Raw genomic sequence first — 21,584 nt, 5'->3', positions numbered from 1 at the left:
GTTTGTAAATTGACATTTTGCCATATTTTACCATGTATGTAGCATTATGTTTAGTGTGAATGTATTGAGTATAAACATGTGTATACGTGTATATATGATGTCCTCTTGTACACCTATGTGTCTGAGGTTTATTAATAAAGTATTGTCTATTGTCTAGTAAATCAAGAGTTTTAAATGTTGAATTTGAAATCATCCCTTCGTAAATTTTACAGAAGCCACCACGTAGTTGGGTGACCGTTACGGAATATCCGTTTCACAGATGATGTCGGATATGTTCCTTATGTCGTAATTACAATCCAGTTTCCTTTCCACAAATGTAACCCACCGAATTTTACTATTTACCGGGTTTGTAATAACAAGAGCAACACGACTGGTGCCACATATTGAGCAGGATCTGCTTACCCTATGTTGTGCCATGTCGTTTTTCTGTTTGTCTAATTTACATTTTTAGCCATGGCGTCAATTGATTTTTTCATCTATGAGTTTGAATGTCCCTCTGGTTTCGTTCGCCCCGCTTTTAAGAAAGTCTTACTTCTTCCGATTTTATTTTTTTATAAAATAGATGATTAAAAATATAAAATATTCAGGTTCTTTGTTGTTCTAATATTATATGACACATGTTAAAGATAACAATGACATACACATATATAAAGACACACTTTGTGGTTTTAATGATAATGATAATTTATGTTTTTTTTTTCTGAATATAGAAATAAAATTAAAAAACACTTAATATATCAATGAAAATTCGTTCATTGGAATTGTTGCAAAAATATCTGTTTGGTAAATTTTTTTATATGACTTGCAACTAATGCAATTTACAACAGCGCACGCTTCGCATATATAGTTTTAACCCAATAATACTTACCGTAGAGAGTCTTACAGCTGGTATTTTCTAAAAGTTAATGTTTATTGGAATGGTTTATATATATATATATATGTATTATATCTTTTTGCATTAATGTTTGTGTAGGAGATAATTGAACGTGGTAATTGGACTGGGCGACTAGATTTTATACTGTCATGTATAGGCTATGCTGTAGGACTGGGCAATGTCTGGAGATTTCCATATCTCTGTTTCAGAAATGGAGGCGGTGAGTACAACAATAGAAAATTAAAAAAAATGGAGATATTAACAGTACTATAATAATAGTTAAAAATAATTTTCAAATGACTGCAAGTTGTCTTTAAACGAGAAGCATGTATCCGTATTATCAAGAATATTAAAACACTCAGATGAAGGTACCTAAATTAAATAAGTACTAATGTTGATTATTTATAAATCATTATATTTTCATTATTTTTCAAACTTGAAAGACCAATGTATAAGTATGTTGTATATTTAATATGCAGCATGATTGTATTTACTGTATTGCAGGTGCATTTCTTATTCCATATGCTATTATGTTGTTTATCGCTGGAATTCCTTTGTTTTTCTTTGAATTGTCATTTGGGCAGTTTGCTTCTCAAGGACCAATTACAGTTTGGGCTGCAAATCCAATGTTCATGGGTAAGTTCTACGCTATTAAAGTAACCACCGTTTACTGAATTGTTCACTTTTTTAAACATAAGTAATATATTTATTTGTTTTTTACTATAAAACATGTGTATACCAACCTAACAAAGAACAACAGTTACCTCAAATCGACCTTAACTGACTTGGTTAATGTAATTATTACATGTATACACGTACATGCTTTGGTTTGGTTCTTGTGAATATAACTAGAGATAACAGACGTTGTACAGTTTTGTTCTTTTATTTGTTCGTCTCTCTTACTACTGTGCTTTTCAAGATACTATAGAAACTCTTTTTAAAAACGCTTAATTTGTATTTATTCTTAGGTATACATCTTAGATAATTAGATACATTTGATTTTCTATGATTGGTTTATGTATTTATGAGATGTTTATTTGGCTGTGTTGCATAATTTGTTTGTGTTTTTAGGTGTTGGATGGGCCATGGTTATGATTAGTGCCATGGTTTCAGCATACTATAATGTCATTATTATGTACGCTATATACTACATGATGGTGTCTTTCGTCAACTTGGATACAAAGTTACCATGGGCAGAATGCGATCCTGAATGGGCAACTAATCTTTGTCGACAAGAGGCTTATCCAAACTTTGCTTCTATGACAAATGATTCAGAAATTAAAAAAGAAGCTTTCAGTAAGTTATATAAATTTACAAACAGTCTGTTCATCCAGTTTCACTAAATAATTGAATCAATTCTTAATATATCAACCAGGAACCTATTTTACTAACTAACAAATGAGTGCGTCGCACAGGCACTCAAGGTGGTGTTATATAAAGGTATATAAGGAGGGGGGATTCTGAGACGAGTGACTGCGGTGCGTCGTCAATAATTTGTATTGGTAATATTTTTTTGTTTGTTATTTTAAGTTGTATAAGATTACATTACATTATAAAAGCTTTGTATTTTTTATAGGATTAAAGGACACAATGTGTTTGGAAAAACTGTTACCAAACATCTCCGATGCAGCAGGTGCCATTCCAGCATATGCAACAATAATGGACATACCTAGTAATCTCCTGGTTCATAACACGTCATCATGTGATTTAGACCTCAAGGTGCCTAGTGATGAGTATTGGACGTGAGTACAATTAATTCATTCAAGCAGAAGTCCACAGCTATACTTAACTATTTAGAATAAATGAGTTCTAGTCCTTTAATAACTTCATACTCAGAAACGTAAGGTTGCGAACAAGGAAAATATACAACTTTATGAGAGTTAACTGACATTATTATTGCTGATTCTAAAAAAAAAAACGTTCTACTGGCTTTTCTTGGAATAAATTATAGAAATATTTAACAGATATTATTAATCGCCTGACAACGTGTTTTCTGGAATACATTGTGACCATCATGTTGTATGCTTAGCCCGGTGCTTAGCGCCTTAAGGGGACAATACACAAAACCCTTTTAAAGCGTCAAAACAAATATAGACATCCTAAACATCAAAATACTTCTAGACTCACGTTTTATATGTCAAAGTTAAGTAAAGTATGTTTAAATATTTACACATCACTTAAAAAGAAGCTATTAAATTTAACTTTCAACGCCGTAACGAACAACACCCTGTTCTTATTGATTATATCAAAGCCTAATAATTACAAGTTGTACATTTAAATCGTTTGCATGGTTGGTATAATTTTACTGAGTAGGAAAAATGACATATCTGTCACACATAAGACCCCTTTTATTTGAATATATAAAATAAAAAAAAACAAAAATGAGAAATAAATTAGATAGAGTTTTGTTTTATTTTGAGTGAAGAGTATATATTTTGCACATATAAAGGTTTTGCAATGTAAAGTTAACATTTCTTGTTATATGTTGATTAAGATTCAAAACTATGTTCTTTCTACATCTTATTTCATATTACAAGTTTGAATTTTTACGGTTACTATGTATTGTATACACCTCGAGAGCGTTATCCCGAATGGATGTACAAAATGTATTTAATTCACACCAAAAATAGTGTTGTCAATGCAGAACGATAAGTTAAATGATTTAAGGGAGAGGGTGGTCTTAAGGGAGAGGGTGGTCTTTAGGGAGAGGGTGGTCTTTAGGGAGAGAGTGGTCTTTAGGGAGAGAGTGGTCTTTAGGGAGAGGGTGGTCTTTAGGGAGAGAGCGGTCTTTAGGGAGAGGAGGTCTTAAGGGAGAGGGTGGTCTTTAGGGAGAGGGTGGTCTTTAGGGAGAGAGTGGTCTTTAGGGAGAGGGGGTCTCTCTGGTCTTTAGGGAGAGGGTGGTCTTTAGGGAGAGGGGTCTCTCTGGTCTTTAGGGAGAGGAGGTCTTTAGGGAGAGGGTGGTCTTTAGGGAGAGAGGGTGGTCTTTAGGGAGAGAGAGGGTGGTCTTTAGGGAGAGAGAGGGTGGTCTTTAGGGAGAGGGTGGTCTGTAGGGAGAGGGGGTCTTAAGGGAGAGGGTGGTCTTTAGGGAGAGGGTGGTCTTTAGGGAGAGGGGGTCTTAAGGGAGAGGGTGGTCTTTAGGGAGAGGAGGTCTTTAGGGAGAGGGTGGTCTTTAGGGAGAGGGGTCTCTCTGGTCTTTAGGGAGAGGAGGTCTTTAGGGAGAGGGGGTCTTTAGGGAGAGGGGGCCGGGTCTTTAGGGAGAGGGTGGTCTTTCAGCGATTAGTTTAAATTATTTAAGGGAGAGGGTGGTCTTTCAGCGATTAGTTTAAATGATATAAGGGAGAGGGTGGTCTTTCAGCGTTTAGTTTAAATGATTTAAGGGAGAGGGTGGTCTTTCAGCGATTAGTTTAAATGATTTAAGGGAGCGGGGGGTCTTTCAGTGATTCAATCATGTTATTGAAAAGCATGATAAATGCAGGGTATCCAATTTCATTAAACGACATCTTTGTGTAAGCATTAAAGAAACTTCAAATGAATGTTTTAATAGCTGCTATTTTTCTTTCCACAGACGATTTGTTTTACGTCTCCACGAATCTGATGGTTTTGATGCGATTGGCGGTCTCAGTCTTAAGCTGACTATCTGTTTATTTTTAGCATGGATTATAATTTTCTTCTGTCTCATGAAAGGAGTTAAATCATCTGGCAAGGTAAACGCTACGAAATATAGTTATTTAAATATGTCTGTTAACTTTAATTATCCATGAAAATGTAAACAAGTAAAAAATGTTTTACTTCCAGTACGGTTATGATTGCCAATTGTAAGCTGTCATTAGACAAAAAAAATATCGCTATATTTAGTCAGAATTTGTAAACTTTTATCTATAAGTATGCATTCCTTTATGTATGTTGATACTCAAACGATAATGCATGCTATATCAACAATGTCATTACGATATTAAGTACATATAAACAGTCATTACGGCGAGAGTTTCATAAGCAATCACTAGGCTTTTTTTATGAAGTCACTAGGCTGAGTGCTATATAAACAGTCGCTAGGGTGAGAGTTTCATCAACAATCACTAGGCTGTGTGTTTTATCAACAGTCACTAGGCTGAGTGTGATATAAACAGTCGCTAGGGTGAGAGTTTCCTCAACAATCATTAGGCTGTGTGTTTTATCAACAGTCACTAGGCTGAGTGTTATATAAACAGACGCTAGGGTGAGAGTTTCCTCAACAATCATTAGGCTATGTGTTTTATCAACAGTCACTTGGCTGAGTGTTATATAAACAGTCTCTAGGGTGAGCGTTTCATTAACAATCACTCGGCTGTGTGCTTTATCAACATTCACTAGGCTGAGTTTTATATCAACATTCACTAGGCTGAGTTTTATATCAACATTCACTAGGCTGAGTTTTATATCAACAGTCGCTAGGGTGAGAGTTTCCTCAACAATCACTAGGCTGTGTGCTTTATCAACATTCACTAGGCTGAGTGTTATATAAACAGTCGCTAGGGTGAGAATTTCATTAACAATCACTAGGCTGTGTGTTTTATCACAATATGATCGTATCATTTATCGATTTAGCAATAGAAGTGTCAAAATAATTATTAAAAGAGGGACGAAAGATACCAAAGGGACAGTCAAACTCATAAATCTAAAACAAACTGACAACGCCATGGCTAAAAATGAAAAAGACAAACAGAAAAACAATAGTATACATGACACAACATAGAAAACTAAAGAATAAACAACACGAACCCCACCAAAAACTAGGGGTGATCTCAGGTGCTCCGGAAGGGTAAGCAGATCCTGCTCCACATGTGGCACCCGTCGTGTTGCTTATATTAAATGATCAAATGCAGTTGCAATATTGTTGAAATCCATGGAAAGTGGTCTTTTTCATAATAAAAATTAGTTAGATGACTTGAAAATGGAAATGTGTTGCAATTGTTTAACTGTTGTATTTTAAAATTATTAATGTAAAAACCTTTTTATTAAACATTTTGCGTGTTTCTATTACCAAAGGTTCAAGCAAGTATATATGTAATGGATGTCATTGAATCATTTTGAAAAAAGTGATATGTTGGGAATTTACAATGAGACGTCACAGTCTAAACAGTAGTAGCTGGGAATTTCTAATGAGTTATAAGAATGACACCTAACAATTTAATTTACATTATAGATGACAGATAATACAGATCGGCATGTGGTTTAATAACTATATATAGGATGTCTTCCTAGGGCTCATACTATAAATATAATGTCTTTCTAATCATAGGGCTCATTACAAGCATATCAATCGAGTTACATAAACAGGCAACATATTTATGGTACACACATAACAGACAATTCATAATAATTGTCAGTTCATTCAGTATACAAAGGAGGATAACTCCTATTAGACATGAGATATTGATAACTGTAATACCATATGTATATAAATAATTACTCTGAATATCAGCAGAGACATATATATACACATATATATGTCTCTGATATCAGCACACCATGAAGATAATTATAAATATAAAAAGTAGTGAATAAAAGGACTTTACGAGAAATATGAACTTATATAGCTGACTATGCGGTATGGGCTTTGCTCATTGTTGAAGGTGACCTATAGTTGTTAATTTATTTGTCATGTTGGTCTTTTGTGGAGAGTTGTCTCAAAGGCAATCATACCACATCTTCTTTTTTTATACTTTATATTTTTAAAATCTTTTTATATTTCTACTAGTTTTGAAGCATAATTCAATTTAAAGTACATGATATTTTTTTTCACAGATATTTTGCCCTTCTTGTTTCAAATAAAGAATTAAGATAATCACTGAATTCCGATATACATTGCATGTCATCATTTGACATTATCCATATCAATTTTTTTTTATCTTTATTCAATTTCCTTGAGTTATGATTCTCAAATTATTATATAGAGGGCATGTAAGTAAGAAATGAACTTCATCTTCAGCCATGTTGATATAGTAAAACTTGCATATTTTATCCTGACGAGGTAATACAACCATTTTTCCTTGACTATCAAACATTCTCGAGAACTTTCTCAACGGCCTCTTGCAATTCTGAGACTGATGACTAAGTCTATATATTTTACAATGGTGACTTCAATGAATACTCCAAATCGTTTTCGCTAAAAATTCATTTAAACAATAAACTTGAATGGAAATAGGGATGTGTCAATGAGGCAACAACCCGACCAAAGAGCAGAAAACAGCCACCAATGGCCCTACAATACAGCGAGAAAATCCCGTACCGGAGGTGTGCTTCGTCTTACCCCTAAACAAAAATGTGTACTAGTTCAGTGATGATTGACGTCATATTAAACTCCGAAATATATAAATGAAACTAATATGAAAAAAAATCATACAAGACTATCACAGACCAGAGGCTCCAGACTTGGGACATGCGTTAAAATTCGGCGGAATTAGACAAAGTCATGGTTTTGCTTCATGTGAACATCTATAATCTGCTATAATTGAACAATTTTGCGTAAACATTTTTTACAATATTTACACTATACCCTATCTCTTACCGAAGCATAGACTTTGCTATTGCTTTATTTGAGAAAACCTATTTTGTATCGGCAAAACTCCTTTTTACAACTTATTTAAACTAAGTTTTGTTCACAATCTTAACTATGGTATGCTATTGTCGATTTCGTGTTTTTATTAGAATCATTTTGGGATTAACCTTACCCAAGCGTTGTCATGGTAATTGCTATACTTTGTATCCACAAACTTAATTCTCATTTATAATTTGTTGTCAACTGTTTTATAAGATCCCTCTCAAACTTAAACATTATAACAATAATAAGAAGATAACAAGACTATTTGGAGATTTGAAGGCTTCAATTGGCGATTTTATTTAGGTCTTAAATCGATTTGACACTAAATTTCATTGCAATTGAATAGACAAACTCTCGAGTCAATCATACATTCCAAAATAATGCAAATAACGCCTGAGCTTGCACGCATTATTTCAGGCAAGCAATCTTAAATGTGTTGCCTTGAAATTTGTAGCTTTTTCCAATCGAAATGAACGTTACAAAAGGTTTTGAGATGGAAAGAGTGTGCTTGCCAATGGATAGTTTGTGAATTTAACTTCAAGACTGACGGGGATACCAGAACACTCAAATTGTAATAATTTTAGAATCTTTTAGGAATTCTAGAAACTATTGAATATAAACAATAATAACTTTTATTTTTCAGGTTGTGTATTTCACGGCAACCTTCCCCTATCTTATATTGATTGCACTGTTGATAAGAGGACTTACTCTTGAAGGACACGAGAAAGGTGTTGAATTTTATATGACAGCGGATTGGGATAAACTTAAGGACCCAAAGGTAACGCATGACATAAACTTAAGGACCCAAAGGTAACGCATGACATAAACTTAAGGACCCAAAGGTAACACATTACATAAACTAAAGAACCCAAAGGTAAAGCCGGACATAAACTAAAAGACCCAAAGGTAACGCCGGACATAAACTAAAGGACCCAAATGTAACCCCTGACATAAACTAAAGGACCAAAAGATAAAGCCGGACATAAACTAAAAGAACCAAAGGTAACGCCGGACATAAACTAAAAGAACCAAAGGTAACGCCGGACATAAACTAAAAGACCCAAAGGTAAAGCCGGACATAAACTAAAGGACCAAAAGGTAAAGCCGGACATAAACTAAAAGAACCAAAGGTAACGCCGGACATAAACTAAAAGAACCAAAGGTAACGCCGGACATAAACTAAAGGACCCAAAGGTAACGTATGACATAAACTAAAGGACCCAAAGGTAACGTATGACATAAACTAAAGGACCAAAAGGTAAAGCCGGACATAAACTAAAAGAACCAAAGGTAACGCCGGACATAAACTAAAAGAACCAAAGGTAAAGCCGGACATAAACTAAAAGAACCAAAGGTAACGCCGGACATAAACTAAAGGACCCAAAATGGAACACCTGACATAAACTAAAGGACCCAAAGGTAACGTATGACATAAACTAAAGGACCCAAAGGTAAAGCCGGACATAAACTAAAAGACCCAAAGGTAACACCGGACATAAACAAAAGGACCAAAAGGTAAAGCCTGACATAAACTAAAGGACCCAAAGGTAACGCATTACATAAACTAAAGAACCCAAAGGTAAAGCCGGGCATAAACTAAAAGACCCAAAGGTAACGCATGACATAAACTTAAGGACCCAAAGGTAACGCCTGACATAAACTTGATGACCCAAAGGTAAAGCCTAACATAAACATAAGGACCCAAAGGTAAAGCCGGACATAAACTAAAGAACTCAAAGATAACGCCTGACATAAACTCAAGGACCAAAAGGTAAAGCCTGACATAAACTAAAGGACCCATAGGTAAAGCCTGACATAAACTAAAGGACCAAAGGTAACGCCTGACAAATGAGTTGTTTGTGCAAAAGGATGTCTTATGTTACAATACAAATAACAGTTTATACTTGTCGTTTCATTTGAATAAAAGGGGTATACGTCAGTGACACAACATACATACTAGAGGCAAATAAACTCATTATAGTTACAAGAATTAACATGTTGTTCACGAAGTCAGACGCGCGTTGAAGAGAATTAAGGACCCAAAATTCCGAAATGTTTTGCCTATGACAGATAATGTAAACTATCCGTAGTAAATTGAAAAGTTAAAAGTTATGTAAAACAATTAATTTATGATTATGAACATATCACTGATGAGTCGTGTCAACATAGAAGTGCTGACTTCAACATGGGTTAGTCATATCCTCGAGGAGGACACCTCATGATATACCCGGTACTAACGGGGAGGACAAACATAGTCATTTAATACTTAATAATTTCCATTCAAAATAGTATTTTTTTCTATCCTGTAATATCACAGAATACTGACACCTTGTCATGGCTAAATGAGAATTATGCAGGTATTTTACTTATTAACCACACAAAACACAGTGCACTCTATATGTAAAACATAATTATGTAACAAAAAAAAATGAAAACTTTCATTGAGCTTAGTGACAGTTTGAATAAATGAAATGAACCTATTCATAAGACTTATATTCAAACTTAATTTGCTTTGGAGCTCTGGTCCATACTAAAATGCATAATACTGTAAAATGTTTTATAACAGATAAACATTGAATATCATATGAAATTGGAAAGTACCCACGCGTGTACTTAATCCATTTTGTTATTGTACAGAGTTTCACGAATATTTTTGAATGTAAAGAGGATAAAAATATTCTGTTCAGGTACATTGTATCAAAAGGATCGCATTACTAAGCTAATATGTGTGTATGTGTTTCTATAAACTTATAGGCTCTGACTTACTTTGATAACATTATATTGATTTCTCGAATAAAAAAAGATCCATTCGTTATCAAGATGAACAATAAGCAAGTTAAAATCATTTTGATCATAAAACACACATTATTACAGGTATGGGGAGATGCTGCCACACAGATCTTTTACTCTCTAGGCCCGGCATGGGGTGGACTTCTTACAATGTCAAGCTATAACAGATTTAAAAACAACACTGTCAGGTAATAAGAAAATCTTCTTTGTAGTATTTTTATTCCCCACATAAAGGCGTTTTATTGTGCGTCCGTTCGTCCGTCCGTCTGTCCTGCTTCAGGTTAAAGTCATGATTTTGTCAAGGTAGTTTTTAATGAAGTTGGAAGTCAATCAACTTGAAACTTAGAACACATGAATCCTATGATATGACCTTTCTGATTTTAATGCCGAATTTGAGTTTTTACCCTAATTATACGGTCCACTGAACACAGTAAATGATAGTGTGAGTGGGACATTCGTGTACTTTGGACACATTCTTGTTTATGTTACTTGTAAAACAACTTGTAAAACAACTTCTATGTTGTTCAGTATAATGGAATCACAACCAAGTTATTGATCGAGGGAGACTGGGACGAAAGATAACAAGGGTAAATTGATTCAAGACGTGCATGTATAAGTCACAGTGAAACTTTAAAATTACAACTCCATATAAAATCACGAAAAACGACGAAAACACAAACAAGTCAAGAGAACACTCAATAGAAAAATTAAGCTAGGCAACACGAACCGGAGTACAAACCATGGTTGATATTCGGAAGGATACGCAGATCCTGATCCACACGTGGCACCTGTCATCTTGTTCTTTGTTAGTAGACGGACGGGAGTACACATTCGATGATAAAACCTCTGTCGATGATGTTATAATCAAAGGAAAAAGGACGGAATTCAGGTTGAAATTTTTGTTGAAAAACGTATGTTGTCTGAAAAAAATGTTTATTTGAATTTCACAAAATTGCAAAAAAGACGATTAAAGTAATGTTTATTTGTTTTTCTCTAATAAACACATTGAAATCAAATTATTACCCTTTTGCATGCAAAGAAGACAAATAAATATTTAAGCTTTCTCAACTTGGCCAATTTGAATGGGAATTTATTAAATTATCCTATTTAAATTATATTTTAGAGACACCTTTATAGTATCAATCATTAATTGTGGAACCAGTGTGTTTGCTGGGTTTGCTGTATTTTCTCTCCTTGGATTTATGGCCACTCAGCTGAACAGGGATGTTAAGGATGTTGTTGAAGCAGGTAACGTATTGCACGTGTTAATGACAAATTATATAAATCTGAATCTACCATAATTCCTACCAAAGAATATTCACCAAAATGAGAAACATTGTAAAATATCTGTGAAAATTAAATATTTTTTTCATAATTAGTATTTCATATCTAAGAAATGTGAACATTTGTTTAAAACGAGAAATGACACTTATTTCAATGTGATAACACCATAAGAGAAAAAAAACTAGTAGACGTTTAAAGTGTTTAACCCCGCCTCATTCTGTGTGTATTTGCCTGTTTCAAGTCAGGAGCCTGTAATTCGTTGCTGTGTTACATATTTGTTTTTCGTTCATTTTGTTTGTTCATTAATTAGGCCGTCAGTTTTCTCGTTTGAATTGTTATACATTCGTAATTTCGGGGCCTTTAGAGCTGATTATGCGGTATAGGTTTTGCTCATTGTTGAAGGCTTTATGTTGACCTACAGTTATAATTTCTGTGTCTCTTGTGAAGAGTTGTCTCAGTAGCAATCATACCACATCTTCTTTTTATATTTGGAAGGTAAACTCTCGGCCTGTGGAAATGAACCAGTTCCCAAACATTTATTAGAGCTGTGAATTGATTAATCAGCAATAAAATCTGACCCCATGACTAAGTTTTTAAAATACAATAGATATATCAACGACAACCACTGAGGTGACTCCAGACTCAAGTTTCTTTTATATCATCTTACACTTAAGATGTTGAAATCTTCTTAGTAGCTTTCATTTAGCAGTGTCATAAACAGTTTTAGAACAAATACCGCACAGTGCTTTTATACAATAAAATAATATAAGTTATGGGATTTAGACCGTCATTTAGGTGAAGGTAGTTTTACATGTTATATACTACCTTTGATATACTGGTATCCAATTGCTATTACGGAATTGTTATGTTTGGTTTTGATTATGAAAATGTTCGGGTTTGTCATTTCAGAGTTGTGGGAGTTTTTAAAGTAATATTTGACGCAATAATCATATTTTTAGCTTATTTTTTTTCATTTTATTATGGAAGCGTATTAGGGACATAGAAAAAATAAAATTGGCAGTGACCTTTTTTTCAAAGTCGAAATTGACATTTCAAATCTTAAAATTTCGATTTTAACTTATCTTGAAATTTTTACTTTCTAAAATCTTGAAATTTTCAAACTCGAAATTTCGACTTTTTCTAAACTCGAAATTTTGACTTTTTTAAACTTCCTCAGTATTTATACGTTAACTTTGCGATTATCACATTCACAGTCATTTATATCAGCAGGCGGAGAGCCATATACATCATAAGCTTGATAAGCATATTTTAATAAACTAAAATCATTTTCAAGAGGTTATTTTAGATAGAATATCTTGTTTTTTTGCCGAAGAATAAATAAAATATGTTTCACGTTCAAATACATATTTCAAGTCTGGACTTCAGATATGTGTATGAAGACAACCCCGTTATTCCGACACACCTATATTACGACATGCTTTTATTCAACAGTCTAATATATAAAGGCAAGGGTTAATACTTGTGTCATAAGAATGCTAACTTGTAGAGAATGTTCAAGAAAAGAGAACCAACATTTCAAAATTCAAAAACTAGAAAACTGAGCATTGGTCGTCCTGAATATGCATGACATTTTTGGCTACTTGATTTGGCTACTTGATTTACCATTGTTTAAATAAGGCAAAGTCAGTGACTTGCTATTGGGAAATCAAACAGGCCTTTGAAACTGTGATGCCAAATGACAGTGTCGTGGAAACTGAAACATGGAATATGGGGAAACATTTTTTTTCTGTCAACATGCATGTTCTTTCCGAATGAAACTCTTGAATATTAAATGCTAACCATATCTTAATTTAAGAACAAAACCAATTTCTGAATATAAATTGCCAAAATGTGTGGATGACGCTTTAATAATTTGCGTCCATGTCTACTCCTTCTAAAATAATAACTGTGTTTGAATACCAACATCAAAGTTTTAAAATTACTTAGAAAAGTCAAAATTTCGAGATTTCAAAAGCCAAGATTTTAACTTTAAAATAAAAATTTCGAGATTTTAAAAGATGAAATTTTGAGTCCAAAGTGGAAATTTCGAGTTAAAAAAAAGTCGAAATTTTGAGTTTAAAAAAAGGCGAAATTTTGAGTTTAAAAAAAGGCGAAATTTGAGTTTAAATTTCGAGTTTAAAAAATGTCGAAATTTTTAGTTTAAAATAAAAGGAATTTCGAGTTTTAAAAAAGTCGAAATTTTTAGTTTAAAGTCGAAATTTCAAGATTTTAGAAAGTCAAAAATTCAAGTTTAAGTCAAAATTTCGAGATTTGAAAAGTCAAAATTTCAAGTTATAGTCAACATTTCGAGATTTGAAATGTCAAGACTTTGAAAAAAAAATTCACTGCCAATTTTATTTTTACTATGTCCCTCATACGCTTCCGTATTTTATAAACTTCTAATTAACTCTTCCTGAATGTTTCATTTTATTTTTGCATCATTAATAAGGGCGTGTCATGTGCTCTTGGACCAGTTGCTCATTTTGGTTATGTGTGTTGATGGGTTGCTGTTCCATTGACGTACATGTCTACAACCAACATCTCCTTCATCAATATGGTTTTATTGACGTACATGTGTACAATTAACATCTCCTTCATCCATATGCTACAATTCTTACCTTATATCAACCCACACACGAGTCAAGTACTGAACAAATCGCTACCATTTGCTGTATGTCTGCTTTATTGATTTCCAGGTCCTGGGCTAGCCTTCATTGCATACCCAGAAGGAATAGCTAGAATGCCCGTAGCTCCGCTTTGGGCTTTTCTATTCTTCTTCATGATCTTTACACTTGGACTTGACAGTCAGGTTAGTAGTAAACAGTAATATTAAGTATTAATAGAAATAAATTTACTGTTCAACCAGACATTGATTATTTATAATCTTTCCATAGACACTTCTCATCTGAAAACGACATAATCTGATATGCGAAAAATGTTCTACTAAAAACTAAACAAATTTATCTACAATCTGATATAAAAGACTGCAATCGCAAAATGTACGTTTAAAAATACATTACATCTCTATATGCTTTAAACTGATTTAACTTGAAAACGAGTACATGGACCACACTTTGTTAAAATAGCATTAGGTTTGATTATGTATGAAGATTATTTGTACCAATTTTAATGAGAGAGTCAATAATATTTTTTTTAAATTTGATAAATATAACGCCAAAAAATGCGTTAATTTCCTAAAACCTTGAAATTTTGTTAAAAAATAATTAGTTCCATAGAACAGTTGTACATATTAAGAGCATATTCGTACGTAATCAAACTTACTGTCATTTTAGAAAAAGAGGGGTACATGAACTCGTTTAATCAGTCTGAATGATAAAAATCAGTCGACATTGCATCTTTTCTCGTTATGTGGCAGTAAAACCTCGCAAAAAATAACAATTTACGTTGTCAACATCATTACCTCTTCTGTAACTGTATCGTATGCCCTTAACTGTTTCAAAGATCAATACATCTAACGAACCATGATAAACTGATGTCCTCACATCCATTGATATCATTTCAAGGCTCTCTCTATATTTGAAGTTTGAAGTCTGTATCAATTATTCGAAAATCGGGCAGCTGATATAGGGCATAATAAGGATAGGGAGCTAACTGTATCCTCTTTCTTCATTAAAGCTTATTCAGTGGCTAAATAGATGTTTAAGAAAAATGGTTTTAGAAAGTGAATATATATCACAAAAAAAAACTGGTATAAAAATTTGCATGCAAAAAAGCCGACAATTTTATCAACAAATGCATGTAAAGAAGACTCCAAACTAAATATGTGGAATCCTTTTCAGTTTGCTATGATGGAGACGGTTATAAGTGGTTTTGTTGATGCCTTCCCAACCTTCCTCAGACCAAAGAAACAAATGTTTACTTTGTTTTGCTGTCTAATTGGGTTTTTAGTAGGATTGCCGCAAGTTGCAAAGGTATGTATGGAAATATAGTCTTACAGAAGAGTTAGAGTTAGAATTTTGCACTTGATATTAACATATATACTGATGGGGTGATGCATTCCCAATTGTGAACTTTCCATCTATGTAGCAACATTCTACGGAAGATATATCTCCCAGTTGATATATTCCAGGGCTTGTACTATTATTAAGACTAACAAAGGCCAGAGGCTCCTGACTTGGGACAGGCGTAAAAATGTTAAACATGTTTTTGTGAGATCCCAACCCTCCCCATATACCTCTAGTCAATGTATGATAAAGAAACTCGCAGCAATACGCACAGTAAAACTCAGTTTAAAAGAAGTCCGAGTCCGTTGACACAAAAAGTAAGAAAAGAAACTAAGCCTATTTTGTCTGTTTCGGTTGCTCACCCTTTTTTGTCAACATAACGGATTTATTAACTGTCATACAAGTGAAAAGTTTGGCTAGCTCTAAAACCAGTTTTATCTAGCCGTATTTTTCGGAAAATGCCTGTACAAGGTCTGGAGTATGACAGTTGTTTCCACTCGTTTCATTGGTGGATAATGTTTGAGTTTGTCAGTTTTTATTAACTTCCCATTTTGGATTTATCTTTGTATTCTGTAATTTAGTTTTACCTGTTTGTATATTGTAGGGTGGTATCTACTTGTTGACATTAGTTGACTGGTATGCAGGAAGTTACAACCTTATGCTTGTTAGTATGGCGGAATTAATTGGTATATGCTACATTTATGGTAAGTTTACTGTGAAATAAAGTTTCATATCGTATTTTTTTAAAGTATTTTCGATTACATCTCTAAATTACACAAGTAGCAATCGATTTTATTTATCTTTTTCTAATAATAATCATTTTAATATAACTGACTTGGAATTTATTTGTCTAAAAATTCAAAACAAAGAAATGATTGTGTATTGTAGGTCACATATAACAATTTCTTTATATAACTATTATAGGAGTAAACAACTTTAGAAGAGATATTGAGATGATGTTAGGAAAACAGCACCCGGCTTTCTGGATTTATTGGTATTGTACCTGGTGCTTTATAACTCCGGTTTCTATTGGGGTATGTACTTTTCAAATATCTTTTTAATTTATACCAAGAGAGCATACTACTACTTATTAAAAGTTAACTTGAAAAGAAATGTACGTATCTCTGTCAAACTATTCAACAAGGTTCCATACTAAAACAAGGAATGTTATAATTGATTTCATTACCGTTTAAGAATTGTAGAACAGAAAGATGCCAAAAGCAAATATTGATCTAGTTTGCGGACAATAAGTTTTTTATAAGCATAGAAATTGTACCACAAGGAAGAATGGATTGTATTTTCGGGTTATTATTGTATCTGTTTAAAAATAAGGGACCAACAACAAACAAACAATTTTTTGAAACTTTGTTTGAAATGGTTATTTCTGTCTTATTTCAATGACATTTAATCATGAAATCTTTATTATGCTGAATCTTACCGTATATTTAGAATTGATTTTGAGTGGTGTTACCAGCGGGTTCAAATTATTGGGTGCAGCATTAACTTTGATTAATTTTTTTGTTTGATAATTGTATGTTTACATTTAGAGTTTCATCTCTTATAATATTTAAGCTTAGATTTTAGTCTTATCTCTGAGGTGTCAGACATGCTTATGAGAAGCAGTCGTTTTAATTTTGAATGTTACCAAGAAATTTGCTGATTCTTTTGGTTGAATATTCCATTGAAAACCAAACTAGGAATTAAATCATGTATATATATATTTGGGATATAGGAATATAAGAGGTTTAATAAAGTCCAATTTCAAGGTGTTCTGTTCCGTGATTGCATTAAGTCAGAAACGTATGCTGTGTCACATGTTTAATCATTATCCAAATTCAGAACTGTATCAAGCTGGACTGGAGTGTCAACACTTTCCCCCAACTATACGGCGTTCGACCTCCACGGTCCCATCAAAATGCAACTGACGATTTATGTATTTCTTTGAAACATTGAATTCGGTAAATTAAATTATTAAATTGACATAATACAATGTAATTAGAACATTTTGGAAGTAAGAATGTATATCTTGCCTTTTTTCGTACCATTCATGCTAAAACCTTTTTAGTTTTTAATTATTGATTTTATTTTTTAGTTCATCGTTATCATGTCAGCAATTAACTATTCGCCAGCCTACTATGGTGATTATGAATTCCCAGGCTATGCTCAAGCTATGGGATGGTTAATGGTGTGTTCTCCACTGGCTCTTATAATTATCGTAATGATTGCACAGATAATCAGAAAAGGGGTATGTATAAGATCACTTAGCAATGTTGATAGAACTGTCAACAACAACGTACCCTCCTATATACCCCACTTCTCACTGTATTTGTTATCTTTCCAAATTACCTCTTGTTAGGCTTCGTTCGGCGTAAGATATAGGTGCCGATCTATGCATTTTAGATCAAGTTGAATTTAAACAACATGTATAGCCTATTTTATTTCCTGTGGTCTTCAAGGCTTTTCCATTTCAAAGATTTTACTATCTTTGTTACACTGCCAGGTGTGCGGTCTGGCTGCTCTTTTCTGCACTTGTTCGAGTGACTTTATTTTTTTTAAGACTACAAATCTTGTCAGGTATTCAAAATAAGTACTGACTTCAATAACATAATGTTTAGTTCTTTTGTTCACTAACACTAGAGGTAGAAGTCATGCAGTAAACAATGCTAGTTCTATCTGGGAGAGTATTAAAATGTCATACTGTGATTGAAAACTTGTCTACTTCTGTAATTTATGTATTGATAGGAAGAAAATATCTGTTCTTGTACTATTTTTCATCACCTAGAAGTTCATTAATGAATATGAATGTCATTTGTAATGACGGGATATTTTTCTTGATGAATAAAAATAAATATTAGTGTGCTGTTCATTTCTTATGGGCCGGAACGATACTTTTTTCAAAAGATCCTGAGACAACTAATTTGATTGCAAATATCACATGAGTGTTTGACGTAAATTTTATTGTTAATTTCAACATAGTTTTCCTGATTTGTACTGGATAGTCATGTAAAATCTTATCTTTGAAGGTTTTGGCACAGCATACACGGCATTAGTACGCAAAAAGATCATTTGATTTGAAGTCAAACACACTTCAATTTATCTCTTATATGCTTCTTGAGTTGCTGAGATGTAGCAAATATCAATTTCAAAGATAGGTGGAAGATCAAACCACCCGCATTGAAACTAGCTCACTATCATTAAACTAGAAGAATGCCAATTAATTCCACAGCTCAATGCATAATTTTATGTCTTTTCATTTACCTTAAGTGTTTTAAATTTAATCAAAAAACGTTTGCAACTGATCACTTTTCATGTAAAAATATTTTGTAAACACATATCTATTAATTATTCTTTATCCCTTCGACAATTATCAGTACCATGACTCTTACTGCATATCAACTCTCTTCTGTGATTCGAAGACCGATAACCTCTCTTGTTCCTGAGAACGTTTTTAATCGGGATTTTTTTCCACTTTCAGTTATCAGGAGCAGTACAGAGTGAACCACATTGGGGTCCAGCTTTAGATGAAGACCGAGCTTTAGATCCAATGAGATACAGACCACTTAGGGAGAACAAGATCCCACCAAACGGCCATTATAATGATAATGAGGGTCAAACAAATATAGCCTATCTTGGTGATGAAAAAGTTAAATATGTAGCAACTGAATCTAACAGAATGTAAGAATAAGTAGAGTCACAACTCTAAAACTAATGTATAAGAAATACTATTATAACAAAATAGATTGGTTTTATTTTTCATATTTTATTTATATATTTTCTTTTGTATATTTCCATTTTTATCATTTGTATGTAGTTAAGAAAGAGGAACTATTTTATTTTCTATATTTCCATTTTATCATTTTAAGAAAGAATTGAGCCAAACTTTTTTTTTGGTGTAGATCCTTTCAATCTCTTATTTGGCAAAAAAAGATATTCATCGAGTAAAATCTATACACGAACATAATTATGATTTTAAAATAACCTAATTGGCACCTTTTTGTGCATTTCATGATTTTTAAGGGGTTTTATTTTTTTGGGTGCCCTTCAATTATTATTAGATGAAAATAAGTTTATTTTGATATTTTTTTGATATATTTTAGTATCATTGGAATGTTTATTTGAAACGTATAATATGTTGAATTCCTTCCTCAGGTGAACTACACATGTACAAACTGTTAGTGCAATATGTTATTATTTTATTGCAAGAACATAACAATACTATATCACTTCTTTATAACTTTGAGGACTACATTCAATAATTTATAATTTCTAGCTTTGAATATGAAATATTTGGAAATGAATAGATATAATTTATGATAACTGATATTTTTATTTTTTTTAAAGTCTGGATAGTTGTCGTCAATGTGTCATCAACGAAACACATTCCGGATCAATACACACAAAACTGTATTAAGTAAAATTATAAAAAAAAACTGTCATGCTTCATAGCTAAGAAATGTTTACATTTATTAATAGTAGCTGTTATGATTGTTCAGAAAAGTCCTCAATAAGTATTTTGTAAAATGTACCCATTACTTTTGTCTATATTAGACTACATATATTATTTTTTTTAGATTCCAATTGTTTGAACTATCAATTTAAGGTTTTGAACTCAATATATATAATACTTAGACGTATTCAAATGACAGAATTATAACACATCAAATTTATTGAGATTACAGTTATGCTGAAAGTGTGCAATAAATTTCAAATAGACAATGATTAGAACGAAAATTGAAGTCATATAAATGTAATGAAAAATTACAGCTAATAAAAAATGAAATTCCAAATCCTTCAACTTTAAAAAGGGTATATTAACTGTGCTAGTGTTAATCTTATACGTGTTGGTTTTTAATGGTAAAATCTATTGACAATATTGTTGTAAAATGAATTTCCAAACCTATTAACAATGATGAAAGCCTTGAAAAGAATGCATATGGAAACGCATTGTTTATAAAAAGCACTGTAAATCCATTACCTAAGTAAAAGTATGAAGGAGAGTTGATTATTTTTAACTATATTTTATTTTGTAGTCTAATGCATATATATTTTTAAGAAAACTTACTTTTGCAAATAAATCATTTTTTTATTGACATTGTTTTATTTGCCTAGTTCTGTCAACACTTGAGCATCATTATATGAGTATACGTCAGTAAACCAGCAAACCTTGACAAAATTACAGTATATCTGGTCTGACACGAAATACAATGGATACGTCAGTAAACCAGCAAACCTTGACAAAATTACAGTATATATGGTCTGACACGAAATACAATGGAAACACCCAGTATATGTACATGTAACTATTTATAAAAGTGATCAAATCTTTTAAAGGCAGATAGAGCATTAGCCAGCACTGAATGTTTAAATTTCCTGCTTATAAAATTTCATTTATGTTTAACATAAAGCGTATTTTAAATGCTTTTCAAAATTATGAATGTTCCAAGATGGCTTTGACTGATAGTTTGACAAATTGCGAAAAATAGTTTAATATGTATTGCATAAATTAATAAAAAGTGACCCAAAGTAAGGCAAACTTTTTAAAGAGTTTGTCTTTCAGGTACGATTTAATTCATGCAAGGATGTCAAATAAGTATCAATAATTATCAAAGGTACCAGGATTATAATTTAGTACGCCAGACGCGCGTTTCGTCTACATAAGACTCATCAGTGACGCTCAAATCAAAATATTAATGAAGCCAAAGAAGTACAAAGTTGAAGAGCATTGCGGATCCAAAATTCCAAAAAGTTGTGCCAAATACGACTAAGGTAATCTATGCCTGGGATAAGAAAATCCTTAGTTTTTCGAAAAATTCAAAGATTTGTAAACAGGAAATTTATAAAAATGACCACATTATTAATATTCATGTCTTGGCTGGTGATACCCTCGGGGACGAAACGTCCACCAGCAGTAGCTTCGACCCAGTGGTGTAAATAGTTATCAAAGGTACCAGGATTATAATTTAGTACGCCAGACGCGCGTTTCGTCTACATAAGACTCATCAGTGACGCTCAAATCAAAATATTTATGAAGCCAAACAAGAACAAAGTTGAAGAGCATTGATGATCCAAAATTCAAAAAGGTGTGCCAAAT

At 32.8% G+C, this 21,584-nt stretch overlaps 1 protein-coding gene across 5 annotated transcripts in view; it reads left to right on the top strand.

The window, feature by feature from the left end:
* LOC143042538 (sodium- and chloride-dependent glycine transporter 1-like) overlaps nt 1–20,583 on the top strand; it is a 31,832-nt gene extending 11,249 nt beyond the window's left edge. For 3 of the 5 annotated variants that reach the window (XM_076214914.1, XM_076214911.1, XM_076214910.1), the window contains 14 exons: nt 974–1,094; nt 1,379–1,510; nt 1,946–2,170; nt 2,451–2,616; nt 4,440–4,578; nt 8,098–8,232; nt 10,329–10,432; nt 11,368–11,492; nt 14,225–14,337; nt 15,329–15,460; nt 16,098–16,197; nt 16,418–16,527; nt 17,586–17,738; nt 18,969–20,583. In XM_076214914.1, coding sequence (XP_076071029.1) covers nt 1,405–1,510; nt 1,946–2,170; nt 2,451–2,616; nt 4,440–4,578; nt 8,098–8,232; nt 10,329–10,432; nt 11,368–11,492; nt 14,225–14,337; nt 15,329–15,460; nt 16,098–16,197; nt 16,418–16,527; nt 17,586–17,738; nt 18,969–19,172 — 1,812 coding nt within the window. In that variant the 5' untranslated portion in view covers nt 974–1,094; nt 1,379–1,404 and the 3' untranslated portion in view covers nt 19,173–20,583. The remainder of the gene's footprint in view (nt 1–973; nt 1,095–1,378; nt 1,511–1,945; nt 2,171–2,450; nt 2,617–4,439; nt 4,579–8,097; nt 8,233–10,328; nt 10,433–11,367; nt 11,493–14,224; nt 14,338–15,328; nt 15,461–16,097; nt 16,198–16,417; nt 16,528–17,585; nt 17,739–18,968) is intronic. The other 2 variants (XM_076214913.1, XM_076214912.1) reach the window with 1 other exon arrangement.
* Nucleotides 20,584–21,584: the final 1,001 nt, after the last annotated feature.

Source organism: Mytilus galloprovincialis, chromosome 8, assembly GCF_965363235.1.
Source record: "Mytilus galloprovincialis chromosome 8, xbMytGall1.hap1.1, whole genome shotgun sequence".
Lineage (NCBI taxonomy): Eukaryota > Metazoa > Mollusca > Bivalvia > Mytilida > Mytilidae > Mytilus > Mytilus galloprovincialis.
The sequence above is the reverse complement of the archived record's forward strand: the minus strand, read 5'-3'. Positions and strand labels throughout refer to the sequence as shown.